This window comes from Phyllostomus hastatus, unplaced genomic scaffold (assembly GCF_019186645.2).
Source record: "Phyllostomus hastatus isolate PE091 unplaced genomic scaffold, TTU_PhHast_1.1 phas_contig_254, whole genome shotgun sequence".
Classification (NCBI taxonomy): domain Eukaryota; kingdom Metazoa; phylum Chordata; class Mammalia; order Chiroptera; family Phyllostomidae; genus Phyllostomus; species Phyllostomus hastatus.
The window spans coordinates 21,352,170-21,374,651 of NW_025333810.1; the positions used below are offsets into that span (position 1 = coordinate 21,352,170).

The window sequence follows — 22,482 nt, forward strand, 5'->3', positions numbered from 1 at the left end:
TTTCATTTTGAATAATTTCTATTACTATGTTTTCTGGTTCACTAATCTTTTCATCTACAATGTCTAACCTATTATTAATCCCATTGAGAATATTTTCCACCTCAGATATTGTAGTTTTTTCACCTTTAGAAATTCTATTTGGATTCCACACCTGCATTTAACATTTTGAACCTTTCCTCTAGCTTTATAGACATATCAAATACATTTACAAGAACTCTTTTATCCTGCTAGTCTGCTAATCCTAATATCTGTATAGGTTCTAGTTATATTTTGATTGATTGGTAAATTCTTGTTATGATCATACTCTCCCACTCATTTGTAGGAAATTATTTATTAATATTTGATTAGATGCAATTTATTGTGAGTTTTACCTTATTGAGTGCTCAGCATTTTTTATATTTTTAAAACTATTATTGAACTTTGTTCTTAAATAAATGATCCTTCTGGGTGTTGCTTTCAGGATGTATCTGCCAGGACCAGAACAGTATTTTAATTGATGGCTCTTACTTCCCATTACTGAAGCAGGATCTTCTTTTGTGCTCTAACCATTGCCCCACAGACTACATGGTTCTCTGTTCTGGTTTGAGGGAAAAGCAGTGATTCTGGGCTGTGTGTACTCTGAGTATTGTTCCTTCTAATTCTTTTATGTGATTCCTTCTTCAGCCTCAAGTAGATCCTTCACTTGCATGTGCTGATCAGTATTCTGCTGAAAATCTGAAACAGACTCTCTGTATAACTCCAGGGTTCTCTAAACTCAGCTTTTCCCTCTTCAGTTTTCTGCCCTGAGAACTCTAGCCATCTTGGTTTCCTCAGCATCTCAACTCCACCTCTTCAATGCAAGGAGTCTGCTAGGCTAGGCTTGGGTTCTCTGTGCCTTTAGCACAGCCTGGGAAAGTTCTCTCTTGAGCAGCTAGCTGATGGAATCTAACAGAGCCCTTCTTTCCGGAGCCACCACCTTTTGCTACTTGATGTCTCATGTCTTGATGTCCCATTAAACAATGAAGATCATTGTTTCACATTATTTTTTTCTGTTTCTCAGTTCTTTTCCAGCAGGTTTACCCATCTTGGCTAGAAACAGAAACCTCAATTTTGTTTTAAGCATTATGAGTTTTAAATACCAAATATTAATTTTAGAAGATCATACACATAAAGAAATTCTGGACCTATAAATTGAGAGGTATAATCTGAAATTTATGTACTAAAAATACTTCCCCAGGCCAAATAACAAAAGAATACAAAAATAGCAAGCATTTCTTTTGTTCAGTTGGCATGATGTATCCTGTTATCAGTTTCACATTGAACAACTGATACAATAGTTATTTAAAAAATGGAAATATACTGTTTTTTGCAATATATTTCACTTCAACAAGTTGTGCTTAATGCCTTAGTTTTGAGATTATACCACCAGTGTTCAAGTCCTACTTAATCTATTATATGGACTAATTTGAGCAAATTCCTTTCCTGTGCCTAGTTTTCTTACTTGTAATATGACATTTTAAAAAGGTATGTTTGGGTTAATTCCTCTAAAGCACTTATCATAGCCAATGCTCAATAAATGTCATTTTCCCCTAATATTAAATAATTTTGCATTTCAAATTAACACTAATAATTTAACCTGTGCATACGTGAATCACAATCTGAGTGAAAACACTATACAAACATAACAGATTCACTGCAATTATCTAGCCGACAGGTATTGAATTCTCCTGAGTGGCTGGTGCCTCTGCTGTCAGCCTCTCCCGCCTCCATTCCATTTTGTTTGCCACTCCAGACTAGCCTTTGCAGAGATCTACTTTCAAGTACAAAAGTCCTTCATAATCCCTCTCCCCAGTGCCTACTGAATACAGGGCAGCCTTTGACTCTGGCATTCCAGACTGGTATATTAAGGTCCAATTCTATATTTGCAGCCTCATCTTCTACTCTTCTCTTTCATTAACTGTGTCTTATAGACACACCAATGAAAAAGGACCTTATGATATCTGCACTTTTTTCACCCTATTTCTTCTACTCGGAACCCCAGTGTTAGTGTACTCACATATTTAGTATTCTTCCATATGTTGCATACTGTGTGGAGTACAGGGAACAGAGAGGCTATTTAAAATTTTTTAAAAACCTTGGCTCTTCACAGGCTCATAGCCAAGTACATAAACAGTCACAACACAATCATGGAATGGAAACACATGGGGCATATCATAAAAGGAAAGCATGCCTAATTTTTGGCCTGAAAAGTAGGTAAGGTGGGGGCAGGTGCTGTCAAGGGAAGCTTCACGGGGGACTGATCTCTAGACTTTTCGAAGATCCCCTCTGATCTACTTCTGTCAGATTTAACAATATGCAAATCTACTGATTACAAGTACCTCAGGAGAAATGAACTATACACCTACATTAGTTACACTGTGAATGCTTAGAACAAGACCTTGTGCATCGAGAGAGACTGAGACTAAAGAGACCAGTTAAACAGTGATGGACTACCAACAGCAATACTGGTATTTACAGTAGAAACAGGTCTAAACCAGGTAAGTAGGATTGAATTCTACTTACATAATTCTTTCCTTACATAGGAAAAATTCAACTACATAACGTGTAAGATAGTGATAATGATATACCATATTTTTCAATTGATCTGTACTGTCACAAAAAGCCCACAAAACTAAACAGTGAAACTAAGCATGTTCACAGCTGATGCACCCTGACCTGAGACAGTCCCAACGATCGGGAACAATCTCCTTCATCCATCAAGACAATTTTGTCTGAGAGAACACATATCTTGACTTTGTTTTTTTCATAATTATAGCTTATCATTTATTGAGCTCTTACTCTGTGACAGACACTGGCTGGACACTTTATCTCTCATTTAATTCTCATACCAGGAATGTGAACCTCTCTTGAAATATGCTATTTATTCTGGGTACTTCCACTTTCAATAAAAACAGCCTTAAAATTTATTAGTATATCTTTTTTTAAAGATTTTATTCATTTATTTTTAGAGAGAGGGGAAGGGAAAGAGAGGGAGAGAAGCATCAATGTGCGGTTGCCTCCAGCATGTGCCCCACTGGGGACCTGGCCTGCAACCCAGGCATGTGCCCTGATTGGGAATCAAACCAGTGACCCTTCAGTTCACAGGCCCATGCTCAACCCACTGAGCCACACCAGCCAGGGTAGTATGTCTTAAGTAGCTAAAAAAATCCTTTTATTCCCACTCAAAATTCTACTTTTAATATTGCATTTTAAACAGCCAGCCACCACACCTTTCTTTTTGATAACCAAGGAATCCAGTTAAAAGAGGCAAGCATCAACACTTATCATTTGCTGAGTGCCAGGTATTACATGACATCCTTTAAGGCTCACAAAAATAATTCCAGGTGGACACAGTAGACATGTATTATGTATGCAGAAACAGGGATCAGAGAAGACAATCACATTTCTAAGCTCACACAGGTCTTAATATTAAGTTTTGATTCAGATTACACCCTGTGTTTCTAAACACAACAAAGATCACTTAGTGGATGCCCACCACATGCCAGGCACTCTGCCTGTATGTGACCGAAGCTTAACACATTATTGCTTTTAATCTTCCCAACGAAAATCTACTGGGTAATGATAGGTCCACAATCCTTTATCTGAAACCCCTGGAGACAAATGTTACTTAGGAACTTATAATGCTTGGGAGTTTTGAAATACACAGTGTATATTCCATAAATCCCATCCCCACACACAGGCACATTTTGTTATTAATTCCTTTTGGCTACATCCTAATGAAATGTAACATTTCATTATATTTAATGTGTGTGTGCGTGTAGTAGCTTTGCCCAGTTTCCGTACTTTCAATGTTCTCTGACCTGATGCTGAAAGTAAAAAAAGGAAAATATTTATGGAGCTACATAAATGTAAAATATTTCAATATTTTAATTTTGTATTGTAGGTTCCCCTGTCTCTAGGTAGATAAATCAAAAACAAAGAAATATGTAAATAATGGCACTTAGAGCAGAAATAAATGAAAATACTGCTTTTGTTTAAAGCAGTCGTATAAAGCCTCAGGGCCTAACGGATGTGAACACATTCAGCCTCACTGCACAGATCGAAACAGCAGAGGCTGAAATCAAAGAACGCGAAAGAAAAACCCTCACCTCTCCCAAATCAGATCAATGAATGAGTGGATTTTTTCCCAAACTTAGATGATTTTCCTTACACAAACATCTCTGCTCCTCATCTTAGCATTACATCTCCCTCTTCTATCATTCTTCATTTTCTTCTTCCCATTCCTTCCTTCCAGCTCCCACTGTCTGCTTTTTTCCTCTCATTTTCCTCCCCCTGTGTTCTTAATCGCGTTCAAGATAAGGATGTCATCTGAGCTAGTGCCAAAAGTTAAGTTCTCACAGATCTTTTGGTATTTCTCTGATGCCCATTTAAGGCTAAGTTTAGCTTAGAGGGAGCAAGGTTATAAAATGCTCCCAACAGCCTCGTGAGTGCAGAACTGAACTGTGTGCGCACACGCAGGCACATGTGAGTCTGACATTGCAGTTGGCAGCATTCTCTCTCCTCCCTGTAATTTCATTCTCACTAATCTTCAAAGTACAAAAAAAAAAAAAACAAAGGAGGGAGACATCTTATTTCTGTAAAACAAATATTAGTTTAGTGACTGTGATAACTGGTAATTAATTATGGAGTTTAAATAATGTTATTTAGATAACATTAAATGATATCTCTTAAAATATCCATACAGGATATTTCTTAAAATATCCATACAGGAATTAGTGCAATACTGTTTGTCCTATTAGAATGAGTTGTGTTTTTTTCCATTGAGATCAACTTCAGGAAGACTTTTCTAGCTTTGTCTTAATCAGGGAGTATTTCCGAGCTCTCATACAAATTTGTTCCTACTCCTATTATAGTATTTTCTGTGTCATATTACATTCTAATGTTTAAAGTACACGACTCGTTCTGTTCTTTAAAGAGGTCATTTACTTCTCAACAGTGAGCATATATTATTTGTCTTTTAACTTGAGTTCCAAGTACTTAGCCTAATGCTTAATAAGCACTCAACTGGTATTTGATAAACATTTGTAAATAAATTTACTATGGTTACTCCACTGTATGGTCTAATTTGTTTAAAAGTCAAAAAGAAGTAAAATCCCAAATCCCAAAAGCATTAAGAAAAAAACTATAGATTTTTATAAGATTTGTGGATGGGAAAAGACTTTCTGAACACAACACCAAAGGAATAAATAATAAGGAGCTTTTTGGAGGAAATGAACATAACAAAAGCTTAAATTTTCACAAACTCAACAACTCAGCAGTGGAATTTCTATCATATATCCTAAGAATAAAATCAAGGATATAGATATATCTATATACATTTTTACCACAGGATTGCTACAATACAAACAAAGCAAGAAAAGAAAAAGAAAACCTGAAAATATAATTATGGTACACTGCTCTACCAAAGTACTTGAGTTTAAGACCTTCAGTAAGATTGTTTGATAGCCTCCTCCTGTCTTTATCCTCTCAATGCTACAGTAAGTTTGACCTGAACAAAGTTTCTTCATCTGTAAGATAAAAAAAATAACCTTGCCCTAGCTGGTGTGGCTCAGTGGACTGAGTGTTGGCCTATGAACCAAAAGGTCAGTGGTTCAATTCCCAATCAGGGCACATGCCTGGGTTGTGGGCCAGCTCCCCACTTGAGGCATGTGAGAGGCAATGGATCTATGTATCTCTCACACATCGATGTTTCTTTCCCTTTCTCCCTCCCTTCCCCTCTCTCTAAAAACAATAAAATCTTTTTTAAAAAGATAAAATAACTTTATAAATATATGGTTGTGCAGAATGTAGAGGCCTAGCCCTCAGTGAAGCTTTTACAATCTCTAACATAATATAATGTATTTCATAAAACAAAAGGAAGAGCAGGATATAAGTACATTTCATGTTACTGGAGATTCCAATCAGAATGGAAAGATTCCATTCTTTGTAAGCACTACATATGTCATAGAAAAAAGTATTTGAAGTCCATTCTCCAAAATGTTAAAAGTAACTCATTCTGAATGGAGAAATTATAAATAATTACATTTTCTTGTTTTATCTTATCTTATTTTTACCTTACAATAAATGTGTGTTGCTTTAGGTAAAGCATTACAATGAAAGGAATTTCTTCTAAAGAATACTGCTTATACAACTCCTGGAAGTGTGACATCTCTGAGCTTAGAAGTCTGCTGAGTACAGCATGCTCTGTCACCATACTCCCCTGTATTCCTGGTCATGCTATCAACTTGCTATGTTACTTGAATATTCATAGGCTGAACAAATCCACTCCACATACTCTACAATAAATTGCAAGACCATAGAATTCATGTTGATTAGTAAGTATATCAATCATTTCTAAACAAACTTGGATCTGGTGTACATAATTCCCAGAATTCAGAAAAACCCTGCTTTGCCTGTCTTCACTCTTGTTCATGGAGAATATGCCTGCGGTCTGAGTAGGGTAACTAGCTGTCAGTTACTTTACCTCCTGAAATGTGGGTGGATGAACAAAAATGTACAGGGTAATTCAAGAACTTCTGATTAGACTTCACATTCCAATAATGCAAACCTGAGTGGTAAATTGTGGTTGACTCCTAGAGCTGGGGCTAGAGGCATCACTATCATCACATTGGCACTGACCTAGGCAATAAGCGAGGTGCATCTGTTAAATTTGCAGCTTAGGCAGGTGCATGGTAATGCAGACTTTGAATGCTCAAGATTGACAATGAAACACACTGTCTCTTGATGGGGTGATATGGCATTCGAGCAGGGGCTGAGTGACTCCTTCTTAGCATGCTTTCTGTCCCTGAGTTCATGCATTAGATGCTTCGAGTGGATGATTTTGTGAAAGTAACCTCGAAGTGAAATCCTTCCATTTTTCACTTTACATAAAGGCTCGAAAGTTTAGATTTTATAAACTAACATTTGCAACTTGATCTCACTTTTTTCCAATTAGATTCAATTTTTAAAGTAGGATTTTTCTTGGAAGACAGAGGGGAGGGAATTTCAGGGGAACAGGGGAAGGGTTTGCAAGAACAAGTATAAAGGACACATGGACAATAACAAGGGGGAATGGAACTGGGAAGGAGGTGGGGAGGGCTGCGGGGGTGGGCCGGGATGGAGTAAAGGGCAGAAAACTGTACTTGAACAACAATTTAAATAAATAAAGAAAGAAAGAAAGAAAGAAAGAAAGAAAGAAAGTAGGGTTTTTCTTGAAAATGTCGAAAAAAAGTAAATCTCTCATCCTCCTTTTTAAGGTACATTTTAAAGGAAAATTCACTAGGCATAAGGGCATTTGGAATTTTACTGAACTTATACAACTTTTAAAGGAAGTCATGCTTAAATGATAAAAATAATTTGTAGTAGTAATTCTTACATAATTTAAAAGGGTCTGGAATATATTCTTAAGAGCTGATGATCCCTATATAAAGTTCAAAGAAAGTTCAATTAGAAAATAAAATTTCAACAATCACTTAAGTCAAAGAAACTGGAACAGGGACTTTGGGCAGGCCACATTTATGATCAAGTAATCATTGTATTTTGTCCAGAAATCTCTTAGGTAAGTAAATTCCTTTCTTGCCTGCCCACCTCTTCCAAGTTTCTACCGATAAACAATAAGATACACTTCAAGTGTTAGGGGGAAAAAACACAAAGTTTTAGTATATAAGGCTGATTCCATTTCTATGTATTCTCAGGTGCATATTAAGTGCAGTATTTATCATTTTTCAAATGCCATCTGTTTGAAAAAGAAACAAAAAGATTTGAGTACCTTCATGTGCCCTGGACACAGCTGGACTGCCTGCATTTTATAATCAGCATGTGGCCACAAAAACTCTTTATTTTTAATACTAAGTATAAAAGGTCATTATACATATCAGCAAGAGTGAGAAGAGAATTCCAAAAGGTTCAGCTTACCCGGCACCAAGATTCAAGTTAAAAACCATAATCGTGCCAGCCACTAGTTACCATCAGCCTCCGTCTCCAGCCCGGAAACCAGTCTGCCAGCAGCCCAGATAGTGGGAAAAGCAGCCATGTTTTATCACGCAACTGATCCCCAGAGGCCAATTTAAAGGAAAATTATGTGTATTCTACATTAAGGAGGAAAAATATCCCTAATTTTACAAAGTATTTTTTAAGAGAACAAAGAATATATATTTTGAAATTCTGTAATTGAAACACACCACATGAACTTTAAAGGTTAACAGGGCACACGAACCTAGTCATTAACTGCAACATAAACAAGGTGTTTTTTTGTATCTATGCAGACAATGTTTCTTGAGAAAAAAACAAATGAAAATCTTTTAAAGGTGTTTAAGTTCATGATTTCAATGTAGGAGTGGAAATTAACTAACTCCTTTGCAAAAAATGAAGTTTCAGAACTTGCATCAGAAGGGTAGAAATTTGAAATAGTTTTAAGAAATAAGCCCACAGTTTAAAAAATACCCTTTAGGCCAATCTGTTAGCTAATTAATTGTGTAATTTCTTCTGAAAATATGCTACTGTGCATGTCAGATACATGTAGGTCTTTATTTGCCTCACACACCTTCAGCAAAGACCAACAAATCCCAGGGAGTGAATAACTGCTAAGGAACAACGATGTGATGCCTGGGAGCCTCTGAGTCGAAACTACCCAGTTCCTTTGCCAATCGAGCTTGAAATTCACTTCAGGATGACCCAGCTGCAAAGCTTACATGACTTCCAGAGAAATGAGCATCATCTCCACCAATTATAATCATGTTTGAAATTTTGAATTTAACTATTTTCCATTCTATGGTGCTCAAATAAACTTAACGTCAACTTGGAAATTTGTGTTATCCCATTCTTAACAACTTATCTTCTTGTGCTAACATTTCCTAATTAATTTTTCTCTCCAAATAAAAGCATCTGGTAAAGACATTTAAATTTATCCAAAGTGTAACTATAAACTCTGTCATGTGTGGAATGTACTTCAGCCTCAAGAAATCTCAGTTACCTTAGGAGTAATATAAATACAATATAAACATGTATGTTAAAAGGCTGCATACATCTTACTTTTCTTTCACCATCTACTCCTAACTTCTCGGTTTCTCCTCAAGATTTAACCTGAGCACCAAGATGAAATTTTTGTCAGAGTAATGAGTTTAATTTTTAAAATATAAGGTTTCTTTGCAATTCAAAGCTTTTACACACACACATATATAAACTGTCGCCACTACTTATCGTAATATTTCAATGACATAGCTTCGTATACTCTACAGCTCTGCAACAAAGAAGGCACTATACAATTTTGGATACTATGACAAGCCCTGGAAAAATAAATTGAGGATGTATGTAGTTATAAATGATTATGTAATATTGTTTTTAGTTTAATCTTACTTTTACTCTTATGGTTCAGTGCTAAATAGTTATTTATCACATTTTATAAAGTTTAACTTCTTTGATATACCATTGGCACCCACTTGCTGCCATGACAGTATCATAGTTTACTTATAAGTGCATCAACGCAGGGATTGTCAGTAGTCTACAGTAGGACATGAGTTTAACTGCTAATTCAAATGATGGGAAATGCTTTCATACTGGCTTTGCTGACCATTTATAAGCATGAAGTGGACAATGCTGGATGCCTAGCCAGCATCCATTCCCCTACTCCTTTTCTTCTTCCCAACACAACCTCTACTGGGTTCAGATACCAAACTCTCCCCTCTGTGTGACTTTGGGAAAGATTACAAATAAGCTGCCCCAAGGACAGGTCTAAGTGTACATCAAACATAGTATGGCCTTAGCCATCCCCTTTGCGATGGACTGGTTCAAAAATGAAAGCTTAAGTCAATCAGCACAGAGAATTATTATTGGCTGTGATTAAAGGAGAAATTTTCTCCCTCTAGATGTGAACAAGGAAGCATGTTGCCTCAATTACTGATGGCATTCATCTTACAACCACAAAGAACTTCAGGATGGGGGAAACTGACACAGCAGAGGACAGGGTCAAGGGAAGCACAGTAGCTGTGAAAACCTTGATCACTTCCTACCTGAAGGCCATTAGCTCTGGACTTTCTGTTATATACTATAATATATTTCCTTATGGGTTAGGGCAATTTATACCATTTTTATTGGCTTTACAACCAAGAACACCTTCACATTATTTGTTTGACAGAGGCATAACTCCAAACAATGACTTCCAATTTTAATTAAGCGCATTATTACAATATGCCATCAGTCATCACTCAAAATTACCCTAAATGTGTAGCCCTAGATTTGGCCTCTTGTACTAAGTTCACTCAGGTGGGGAAAACTGAGACACTTCTGCTGCTATCAGCTATATTTCAAAGTCTTGCCATTCAACTTACAGACATAACTAAAGAAGAATGAAAATATTACTTCATTTGGAGAATTCTAATGGGATAACAAAAAATTATACATTTTTACAATTACAACAGACTTCTCCAAACAGAAGTTCTCATTTCTCTTTTCTTACCTCTTTCACACTGTGGACCGGTGAATCCATACACACAAGCACAGCGGTTGGGTCCAATACAACGTCCACCATTCTGACATCCGTTTTCACAGACAGCTGCACACAAACACAGCAAGGAGCTCACTAGAGAGTATGGTAAACCCCCCAGTGCAACATAGTAGTGTGGAGATGCAGCCAATAATGGATCTTACCTCTAAAACACAAGCTACTGTTCACATTATGCATTTATAAAAATATTTAAGTGTATAGTAAGACAAAAGCCTACACAATTCCTATAAATCACATTGTTAAGCAACTATCTGGTAAAAGTTGTTTTGTTTTTAAATCATAATCACAAGGCTCTAATGCTCATATAGCTAGAAAATAACTATTCAATCCTCTACTTCAGTTCTATTAACCTTACAGTCTATCTCCTACAGGTAAGGATATGAGTAAAAATGGGGAAATGTAGGGTAAAGGGGGCAGACTCTAAGCAGAAAGAGGGAGAAAGAAAGGAGGAGAACATGTAATATGAAAAAATAAGGAAGATATGGCAACAAAGCAGAGAAGCAAACGTCAGAGAAGAAAAAGAAGGCAAAAAAGGAGCAAGGAGTGAAATGAGGCAAGAGTAAAACTAATATGAAAAATGGGGGGAAATATCATCAATTCAGCAATAAAATCCAGAGAAATAACTAATGTGTAGAGAGCCATAATGTGTAGAGGTCATAGAGGAAGGGGAAAACCTCACTGTGTCAGTACAATAAGTTCTTTCATAGAAAATTAACCCACAGTTCAAAATTTTTAAGTGATGATGACAAACACATGCAGACACACTCTTTCACTTCATACTGGGGATGGGGAGACCAGGATCTGGGTTCAGTTGGCCCAGATGGATCCAGGGCGCCAGAGCTGAACCTGAGCCGCTCTCTTCCCCCACTGCACCACCCTCATGTAACTCAGCTCAGCAGCCAAGATCCCTGATAAGAAGTTGCCTGAAAGATCACTTTTTAGATTCCTTGAAAAATAAGTATTCCTGAGAACCATACTGCCAACTGAATTCAAGAATCATGTCTTTTCCACAGAAAATACTGAGACTAACAGCTTGTCTCTCAATCCACCCACATTGTTGAAGAGAAATGCTCTGTGCTCACAGATGAAGGAGACTATTACATTCTATGACCTGAGCCCAAAAATAGGATTGAAGGTTTTAAAGGGAAGTGAGGGAGCAAAACACAGTTATATGTACTTCAAGTGAGCCAAGTATAAAAAATGGGAGCTCAATAAAACAACTGACATTTAAAGATGCAGTAATGCTATTTCCTTACCGGGAATATTGAACTGGATTACCTATCATCAGCCAGACGTTCACAGTGGCTTCTGTTCTGCTGACAGCAGCAGGAACAAAGCGTACTTTGAAATGAAAGGTATCTTCATCTCAAAGCACCACCGTGCCAATGATCTTAAAATTCTTTGTGTGCAACAAGCTTTGCTCAAGGCAGGATTCTGTGTATGTTTGCACAAGTACATCTCCCTAAGAACCACACCTTTCCTCTTCTCCATTTGTCCCAAGGAGCACTGACAAATAATGACTGCCTTGAAATATGGGTAGAGCAGTAAGTTAGATGAATAAATGTAGAGGATAAAAGAAAGGAAATAAAGGTCATGAGAAAGGTGGGGGTGAACAAGAATGCTGGAAGAAAACAAAAACCTGAAACAGAACTCTCGATAGTAATTCCACAGAAACAATTGCCAAGATTCAAAGATTTCCATTATGAAAAAGATATACTTATACTGCAGCCCTGGCTGGTGTGATTCAGTAGATTGAGCACCGGCCTGAGTACCAAAAGGTCACTGGCTCGATTCCCAGTCAGGGCACATGCCTTGGATTGTGTGCCAGGTCCCTGGTTGGGGGCACATAAGAGGAAACCAGTCGATGTATCTTTCGCACATTGCTACTTCTTTCACTCTCTTTCTCCCTGCCTTCCCATGTCTCTAAAACTAAACAAATAAATAAAATCTTAAAAAAAGATATAGTGCAAAAATGTAGCAGTTGTCTACTGTAATTAATTATAAAGTGAGGAATTTTCTTTAAATATTGTCAAGCTATAAGAAATGAAAATGGAAGCCACTTTCCCAGATATCTTCTTTCCTTAGACGTATGCTAGCCTTTAAGAAGACATGAACAGGAAAAAGCACTCATGAGCAACACTCAGGATCTATCTCTGGGTAGGTGGAGAAGGACTTTGCTTCCCTCAGGGTTTTTCAAACAGAGCTTCCAAATGCCAGGTGGGAGAACAGGGCTGGATGGATAAGCCTTGAGCTATTCCTGGAAAGAGCTCATCCAGTAGAGATCAAATCTAGTTTAATTTAAACTAACAATGCCTCTCTGCTTATTCAAATTTTTTTTGGTTTGGAAACATAGTCATTGTTCAAAAAAAATTTATGTTAACATACAACATGGTTTTACTTTATTTTGCTATTTTAAATGAATTAAACATTTTTTAATTTCTTGATTTTAATTTTTAATATGATAAATATCAGTTGATCTATCCCATTTAAACAAAAGGTTTTCAGGAACCTCAATAATTTTTTTAAAATGTGAAAGGGTGCTGTGAAAAATGAATGATGAGACCCCCCTGATATAGCCATTTACTTATATCCCAGCTCTCACACGGGAGTGAGTTCTTCCAGGACAGGGACCACAGCGTGTCTGCCTTTGTATCCCCGCCATCCACTGCAGTAGTTGATGTACTGCAGGTACTAAAAAAAAGAAAAAATCCTGCAATGTGTCAAAATTTTGCAGCCCTTTTTACACTGTTTTGGGAAACAGAACCGTTCAGTGAACAGATCAGGAGTCCCACTGTCCCCAGTATATCCTAATCACATCTTTCCAGTTCCCAGCCCATAAACAGTGCTATCAGTCCCTACAACATAGGAGTATGAGGATCAAAAAAATGGCGACTAAAACAAAATGCACAGTGGCTGCACATTAAAGGTGTCCTGCAAACCTTCATTCCCTTTCTCTTTTATACCACAGAGTATTTGTATGAAAACAACTTGCTCTACTACATCTAAAGTTTACACCGAAGAGCAATAGCAAAAAAAGGGAAGCAGGCAATACATATAAAATTGGAACAACAAAAAGAAGAGGTCATTTTCCTTCTTTGGAATGAGTTATAATAAAAGTTATTTTATAAAATATTTTTAACAAAACATGACAGAAACAGAAATTTACACTCAACTGGAGTTGGAAAAAAACTTGAATATGCCTAAATTTCCATCATAGAAAGAGTGCTGACCTCCCAAGATGAAAAAAAATGCTTACATCTGGTATGACACAGAGCTAAGGGCAGAAGAGAAAAAGACATACTATAGATGGAAATACGAAGCTGGTTTCGTAACTGCTTACCAAGATGGGGAGAGGGAAAAGCATACCATTTCACACTGGTCAGCCTGTGAAACAGAACACTGACCATGTATTGTAGAAGTTTGAATATTTCCATTCAGTTCGTATTTACTGAGCACCTACCTTGTACAAAGTAATATGACAAGTATTACATTTTTATCAGACAGACTCCTATACCAATAACAAAGGTATAGACACTTGGATGTATTATGGTTGTTACTTTCACACAAACATCAGATAAAAACAGAAACCAGGTTGAAAGATTAAAAAGATGAAAGCAACAAAAGCCTATTGTTTTGACATATCAGGAGAATATGCATCTTCACTATTGGCTCTACAGTAAAAGCTTTCTTTGTCTTCCAGGACACCACACTCCCTGTTTTCCTCCTATTTCACTGTCTACTCTTTCTCACTCTTCTCTGCTGGTTTCTCTTCCTCTTCTCTATCTCAAAATGTTGGGCTGAATCAGGGCTCTGGTTTCAACCCACTGCTCTATCTACACAAGCTTCCTAGCGACCTTCATCTAGGTCTATCATTAAAAGATTATCTATGTAAAAATTCAATCTATTTGCTCCCAGATTCACATCTCTATCTCCAACCTCTCTGTTAAGATCTGAGTTCATGGATTTCCACTTGGGAGATCTAACAGATTCTTAAACTATCATATCCAAAGCAGAACTCCTGCTGTCCTGTGTTCTCAGCTCCACCTGACCCCCAGGCCGACCCATTCCCCACTTAGTCTTTCCCAGGTCAGGAAATGACATCACCATTCAGCCTAGAGCTCCACCAAAATCCTCTAGTTGTCACTCTGGATCTTTGCTTTTTCTTTTTCCCTTCCCCACCACATCCAGTCTACCATCAGCACCCACTTTCTTCCACAGATTCTACATCCCAAATGCAACCTGAATCCAAGCACTTATCAAGTCCTCAATTACTACAGCACCATTCACTGTCACTACTGCAGCAGCCTTCTAACTGGCTTTTCATTTTCTCTTACCCTTTCGACAATCCAGTTTCGACATGGCAGACAGAATGACTTTTCTAAATGTCAGATCATATCACTCCATTGCTCAAAATGCTCCAGTTGCTTCCCCTCATACTGAAGGTATAGTCCAAATTCCTTTCCTTAGTCTATAAGGCTTTACACCCCTGTCTCTGAACTCACCCCTACCATTATCTCCTTTCCTCCAGCCACATGAGTCATTGTTTCCAAAATACGTGAGGTCTGTTCCCACCACAGGTCCTGTGACCTTTTCCCGTAGAAACCTTTTCCCGTAGACTGAAAAGCACAGACTCAGGTCTGTGTTCAAAGTCATCTCCTCAGAGATCACCAATGCAAAATAGCAGAGAACTGCTTAACCTGACCCAGACTCTCTCCTCCTTACTCCAGTTTACTTTTCTAGACCTTTTCATTACCTAATTTGTTTTAGGGATTTACCTTTTCACCTACTTGTTAATTGTCTTCCTCATCAGAACACAAGCTCTGTAAGGTCTTGTTTGCTCAGTGCTGTGCTCCCAGCACCTCGCACAGTGTGGGGCCCCCAGCAGCCACTCCACACCCACGGCTGAATGAGATGAAACAAGTGCTTTCAAAAGCACGCTTTGTACACTCCTGGGAAAGCAGCTAAGCAGTTCAAATGCTTTTTATAATTCCCATTTTTACAAACATATTTCCAGAATTTTTCTGGATTCGCAAGCTGAAAATTGTTAACATCTGCTGCTTCTTTACTCTCCGTGGAGCAGTACCGTCTATATATACACAACATCGAACGTATCTTCCTCAAACCGTTTCTGGATGGATGTGTACCAGTTATCTTATCTTCACCTTTTATTGGCTGACCAATTAATTTTGTTAGTTACATGTTCTGCTCATACCATATGTTCTATTAGCCCTGAGATAAGTGTTGGGCAACGATGGTTTTATCTCATAATGTATCCAGACAGCAAATTTTCAGGTGCAGGCTGCTCTTCTGACCCCGTGCCTTTCCCTTTCCCCTGATTGGAAAGTGTGGCAACAGCAATATGGTTTGACATGGGGCAGAAGAACATAAACGTGCCCCATCCGGGAATGGAAGCTACTGGTCACCCCCTCACTTCGCATTTCTGTGTGAAGGGCAGGGAAGGGACACCCCCACCAGAGCTCTTTCTCCAGGACCTTCGGGAAAATACAGACATACACCCTGGACAGGTACAGCAGCTGAATTCCGGCTGACCAGGGCTGGTTTCAAGACAGACTTGGGCAAATATTCTGAGAGATGACTTGAAGCAAGGTTCTCTCCCCTTTTGTTCTCCTACAGAACAAAAACCTAAGTTTCAACAAGGTTAATTGTGTCTGTTCTCTGGCTCCTGAACTCTATAAACAACATGATCAGCTCTCCCAGTGCTTTTGTACCTATAAAGAAAGATAAAAATCTGCCTGCTTGTAAATGTCATGTTCATAGCAGACTTTTTCCTTTTTTATGATTATAAACTGGAGTCCACTGTCTAAAATTTGGAGAAACCTTAACGTGTGAAAAATACGGCAGGGAAATATCCATGAAACATGAAACTGTGCTAGAATCCCTGTTCCTCTGCTGTCCAGCTCTTCCCTGCACTCGCCCGGAGGCCCGCGCACACTGACCCGCAGCCCAGACCGGCATGCAGCCTGTTCTCACACTGCCCATGAGCTGCGTTGGTGGGATTCCACACTGGTGAGTGATCAAGAAAAACAAAAGAAGAATATTTTTGTGATAGTGGAAGTTAGGTGGAACTCACATTTCTGTGTGCATAAACAGAGTTTTGCGGACACACAGCCATGCCCCTTCATTTCCATGTTGTCTGCAGTCACTTCTGCACTACAATGGCAGAGTGTCGTACGTGGTCTTGAGACCATGAAGTCTAAAATATTTACCATCTAGCTTTTATAGGAAAAGTTGGCCCAGTGCTGACCTTAACAGGATATTTTTCTTTAAATTGATTCCCTATTTATTTAAAGTTATTTTAGAAGAAAAATGTACAACACTTATAAATGGAAAGCTATACTTACCCTAACTAGAAGACAATCTTAAAAATAACTTTAACAACCACAAGGAGATGCCACTTCATGTCTGACTATTAGGACACACATCATCCAAAAGACATACAGAAATAACAAGTGTTCATGAGGATGTGGAGAAACTGGAGCCCTTGTGCACTTCTGGTGGGAATATAAAATGGTACAGCCACCAAGGAAAACAGTATTACAACCCTGGCCAGGTAGTTCAGTTGGTTAGAGTGTCATCCTAGTACATCAAGGTTGCAGGTTTGATCCCAGTCGGAGAACATTCAAGAATCAACCAATGAATGTATAAGTAAGTGGAACAACAAATAATTGATGTTTCTTTCTCTCTCTCAATCTCTCTTTCCCTTTCTCTCTCTAAAATAGATAAATAAATAACCAGTTCTTATAAAAAGAAGAGTATTGTAGCTCTTTAAAAAATTAAAAATAGAACTACTACATGATCCAGCAATTCCACTTATGGGTATATTCACAGCAGCATTATTCACAGTGGCCAAAGGTGGAAGTACCTTACATGTCCATCAATGCACCAACAAATAAACAAAATATTGTATATACATAAAATGGAATATTATAAAGGGAAGAAACTTCTGATACCTGCGATAACATAGATGAACCATAAACAAAGTTATGCTAAGTAAAATAAGCCAGTCACAACATAACAAATAAGGTGTGATTATAGTTATATGAGGCACCTAGAGTAGTCATGTTCACAGAGACAGAAAGGAGAATGGTGGCTACTAGGAGCTGGGTGAGAGAAATGGAAAGTCCGAATTCGGTGGGTACGCGGTTTCAGTTCTGCACCATGAAAGGAGCTCTGCGGGTGGCTGGCGGTGACGGCTGCACAACGTGGATGTGCTAAATGCCACTGAGCTATACACTTAATAGTGGCTAAAATGGGAAATTTTAGGTTATACATATTTTACTACAATCTTTTAAAGTCTGAACAGCAGTAAAAATAAAATAAGTTTAATTTATAAAGAAGCTAGATATTCTTGCACACCTAAGACTCAGTCTTTTTATGTTAAAAACATGGATGAGCAATTCTTAGGGAGGCCTTACAGATTAGCAACAAAACTGGACTCTGCATCTAATGAAATGCAACTTAAGTAAAAAGGGACTCTCACAATTTATGGCTCAAGTCTCTTTAATGTCATGTCCTTCCACTCATGCATACTTAAAAACATGGTTTCCCAGCAGAGCCCACACCTTGGGAAACACTAACCTAAAGTATTCCCTCGTGATGTGTCACAATCCAGGAGCTACACTCCTTCCATCCTTGCAAAATGTTATTTCCTGGTTGATACAGGATATTCTCCAGTGACTGAAGATAAGAGCTTTGTTAGAATACAGCTCCCTCTTTCACAACAAAACCTGATTTCTAAAACATCATTTCACAGCCTTGTACTACAGTGTTAAGCAATTCAACATATTTCAGCAAAGGACAGTTTATAAGGTTGGCTCTCCAAGGGTTAATTTTGGGATATCCTAAAAAATCATATATACATAAACATATACAGAGAGAGAGAGAGAGAGAGAGAGAGAGAGAGAGAGATATTAAAGCAAAGCAAACTTTATAATTTTTTCAGAAATGTATACTGTTTTAGAGAGATAGAAGAAAAACAAGTAAACTCTTCTGGTGATATGTGTCAAATTTGATAAAGTACTAGTGATGCTCAACATCAATATTACTAAACACACAAAAAATTTCAAGTTAGAAAAAACCTTACATATAAAAATTAGAAATTCAGATGTAAGATATGGCTTACTACATAAAATAAAGGATTATAGGCTTTACAAGACCTTAAATTATGACTTAGTATAAAATACCCATTAAATCTAATATTTCTAATAAATCAAATCTATTCCAATGTTCCTTACGTTGTCCGCAGTAAGTTCCAATATACCCCTTCTGGCACTGGCAGTGGTCATCTGCACAGGTCCCACCATTCATGCATCTAACACTGCACTGCTGAACTGCAAAGGGCAACAAAAAACATAATATATCGATGGTCAGAATTACAGTATTTGTGAGAGTTAGAAAATCATATTAAATATCCAATTCAGTAAAAATACATTCCACAGAAGTAAATATTATGACCCATATATATCTGTATTTATTTGTTGTAAGTGTGCACACAAGCATATATGTTACAACATGTTATTAAGTTTGTGTTTAAGATATATTACACTTCCAATGTTAAAGGGAATAAACATAAAGTAACTAGTAACATAGTTTCTAAGATGCATGAAACAGTGTATCTGTCCAGAACCCAGGAGCTGAGTATCAGCCCTATGAGCTCCATACACTGCTGTCATGATGGACTTGGTACCCACTCTCATGGAGCTGCCACTCCATAGGGAGACAGACAGGAAACAAGTAAATGAGTACCACAGTGTCATTATAGATTGTGATAAGTTCTCCAAAGGGAACTGTGTTGTGACAGAGGAGAGAACTGTGCTGTGAAGAAGGATAGCGTGGAGCCAAGGAGGAATCTAGACACTGGAGCCAGACGAGACCACTCTGATGTGACATTAACCGAGTTCTGAAGGACTACAGTGAGCCACACATGAGAAGTACCAAGGAGGAAGCTCACAGGGAGAGGACTTGCCAAACCAAAAGACCCAGGAATGATAAAGAGTTTCCTCTGAAGGACTGAAATATTCACATGGTTATAAATCTTAGCGAAGCAGACAGAGGCCAGCTAGATAACGAAAGGCCTCCTCTGCCATTACCACAGGTAATGGGTTTGCATTACCACAAATGCAACTGGGAGTCACCGAAAGGGTGTACATAAGACAGTGAAGTGATATGATTTATATTTTTAAAAACTCACTCTAGCTGCTTTGCAGAGAATTAATTTAACAAGGGCAACATCAGAGTTAGGGAACCCATCAGGCAATTACTGCAATAGGCCAGGTGAGAGGTGACGGCTTGAACCACTCAGAAGCAGTGGTCATGGAAAGAAAACAGATTTGAGATATACTTTCCAGAAGAACCAGCAGGTCTTCTTAGAAAGAGTCGATGTGAGAAAAAGAAAAGCAGTTGCTTAAGTACTGGGTGGGTGGCAATGCCATTTGCCAAGGCAAGAGAAACTGTGGAAGAAGCAGACTGTGGTCGGCAATGAATCAAGAGTTTCATGTGGCCAAGTTTCAGACGCATTCAGATGGAGATGTTGAACAGGAAATGGACCGTGGAAACGTGAGGCTCAGTGGAAGGATCTACGCTGGAGACAGTTATGAGTTAGCAACATTTTGGCAGTCGTTAAAGACATGTATGCAAGTGAGGTCAGAGGACAGAACTCTGGGGAATCCCAAACATTGAAAGGAGACTAAAAAATAATAACCAGGAATAGGAGGATTGTAGGCCATCAATAGTACATAAGTGAAAGAAAAGTACTTCAAGAATATTAATAATGATTAATGGGAATTAATAGTGATTAATGCTTTGGGGAAGTGGAGCAGGATGAGGAATGGGAAGAAAAGTTTGTGATGAAAAGGGTACATTAGTCAAGGCTAAGTAAATAATTCATGGAGTCCCTACTACTAGAAGGGGGGGACCCCAAAATACTGGAATTTCTTTATAAAATTGTGTATTTATTCATAGATATTTAAACTTCAGTCCCCTGCAAAGTGTTCTTCATTTGATGCAATACACCTATTGAGACATTTTTTTCTATCGCTCAAAACAGTTTTTGAACTCGTCGATTGTGATGCCTTTTAGTGCTTCTGCCATGTTTTGTTTCACCTCTTCCACATTGGCAAAATGTTTCCCTCTGAGGAATTTTTTCATCCAGGGAAACAACAACAACAGAAAGTCCCTCAGGGTGAGATCAGGTGAATAGGGAAAATGGGGCATGGGTTGGGGGGTCACGTCACTTTTGGTCAAAAACTACTGACTGTGTGTGCTGATAAATCACCCATCATGAAATGGGCAAACACATTGAAAGAGTCTTCAAAAAAAATTCACTGACGTCAAACACAACCTCTCACAACAACACCATCTGGTACACTGACACAGATGGGATCCTAGAACACTCACCTAGCAGGAAAAGTCTGTACTACAAGGGGCCAGCCCTCCAGAAGATAAATTCCAGGGTTGTTTTGATCCCCCTTGTAAATTATATACCATAACCCGAGGGTGGGCCAGAAAATGTTCAGATGCCCAGGTAGAGGAATTAAGTAAAATTTCTTCAGGACTGAGTTTTTTGCTGAAGGCATTTATGAGAAAAATAAGAAAACAGGATAATGAAGATACTGGCAAGAGTTCCAGGCAATCAGACAAGGGAAGTTCAGAAGAAGGGAGGAGTAGAAGACATTTGCTAAAAAGTCTCGATGAATTTTGAGTAATAAGTTTTAAAAGGCTATGAAAATGACAGATTATCTTAAAGAAAGTCAAACTAGAGTTTTAATCAGAAGTTTCATCAGAAGACAATGACATTTCTTGTATGAATCTTACATTTTATATTCCTGAGTCAGAGTGATTTTCAATTACCTTTTCTTAGGGGAAATTTGGAGAGAGAAATGTTAAAAGTGTACCGTCACACTACTTTAAGGCAAACTTAAAGATTTATTTACTTAATGAGCAATTAAATAAACAACATTGGCTTCCTCTTTGTGATAATGTTATCTTAAACACTGGCCTAAAAGATTAATCTTGAACCTGAAAGACCCCAAACTTTCTCACTGGGCAGTGAATAACAAACTTAGTTCACTGCCACAGTGATCTGACCAAGTTGTTGGGGGTTCATACATGTGAAGCAAAACAAATCAATGTATGTGAAGCACCTGGTCAGTACTCAATAAATATCTGTTTTCTCCCCAATCCTCTTATCCTTCCCTTTCAGTTAACCCACAAAACAGGGTATGAGCTGCAGGAGTTAAGCAAAGCCATAAATAGAGCTTAGGGTTTGAGTCTATAGGTTTAGGCTTCAGAATACCTGAATTCAAATCCATGTTATCTTGGGCAACTTACTTCACTTCTGTGTGCCTCAACCTCCTTCTCTGCAAAATGGACTAACAGTAGTACCTCACAGTGCTCATGTGAGGATTAAATACAAAATATCGTCAAACACTTAAACCACTACCTGGCACACTGTAAAAATCTGTCAAGTTACAGCTGTTATTCACAAAGAATTACTTTTCCACTCAATCCAGGCTCTCTTTCGCTGCACAGACCAGAGCTTCTGGACCAGAAATAAATCATTTTTCTTAATGAAAATAATTAGCCCATTACCCCTTAGTTGTTGCTGGCAACTAAGCCAAGACTTTTACTCCAAAGATTAATAGAGACCAGTTAGTGAAAAAAATAATCATGGATTTATAGCTTCATTGAAAATGACATTTAGAATTTACTCAAAAGCTTAAGGATAATGCAGTAAACAAGGTCATAAGGAAACATACTTGATTTTGATCCACAGGTCGGTGATATTTGGCCACTGGAACAAGTACACATGTTAGGACGGGAACAAAATCCATCTCCACAACTATTTCTACATATTGCTGTAGAAAGCACAATAGGGAAGTAAATGAACAATTAGGTGTTAAACCACAGTGTAAAACACAAGAAAGCTATAGTTAAAAACAATA

At 38.0% G+C, this 22,482-nt stretch overlaps 1 protein-coding gene across 1 annotated transcript in view; it reads right to left on the reverse strand.

The window, feature by feature from the left end:
• Nucleotides 1-22,482, reverse strand: part of FBN2 (fibrillin 2) — a 256,232-nt gene that overhangs the window by 228,166 nt on the left and 5,584 nt on the right. The window contains exons 3-5 of the mRNA XM_045838059.1: nucleotides 22,297-22,395; nucleotides 18,775-18,870; nucleotides 10,472-10,567 (exon numbers count right to left, since the gene is read on the reverse strand). Of these exons, the coding sequence (XP_045694015.1) occupies nucleotides 10,472-10,567; nucleotides 18,775-18,870; nucleotides 22,297-22,395 (291 nt within the window). The remainder of the gene's footprint in view (nucleotides 1-10,471; nucleotides 10,568-18,774; nucleotides 18,871-22,296; nucleotides 22,396-22,482) is intronic.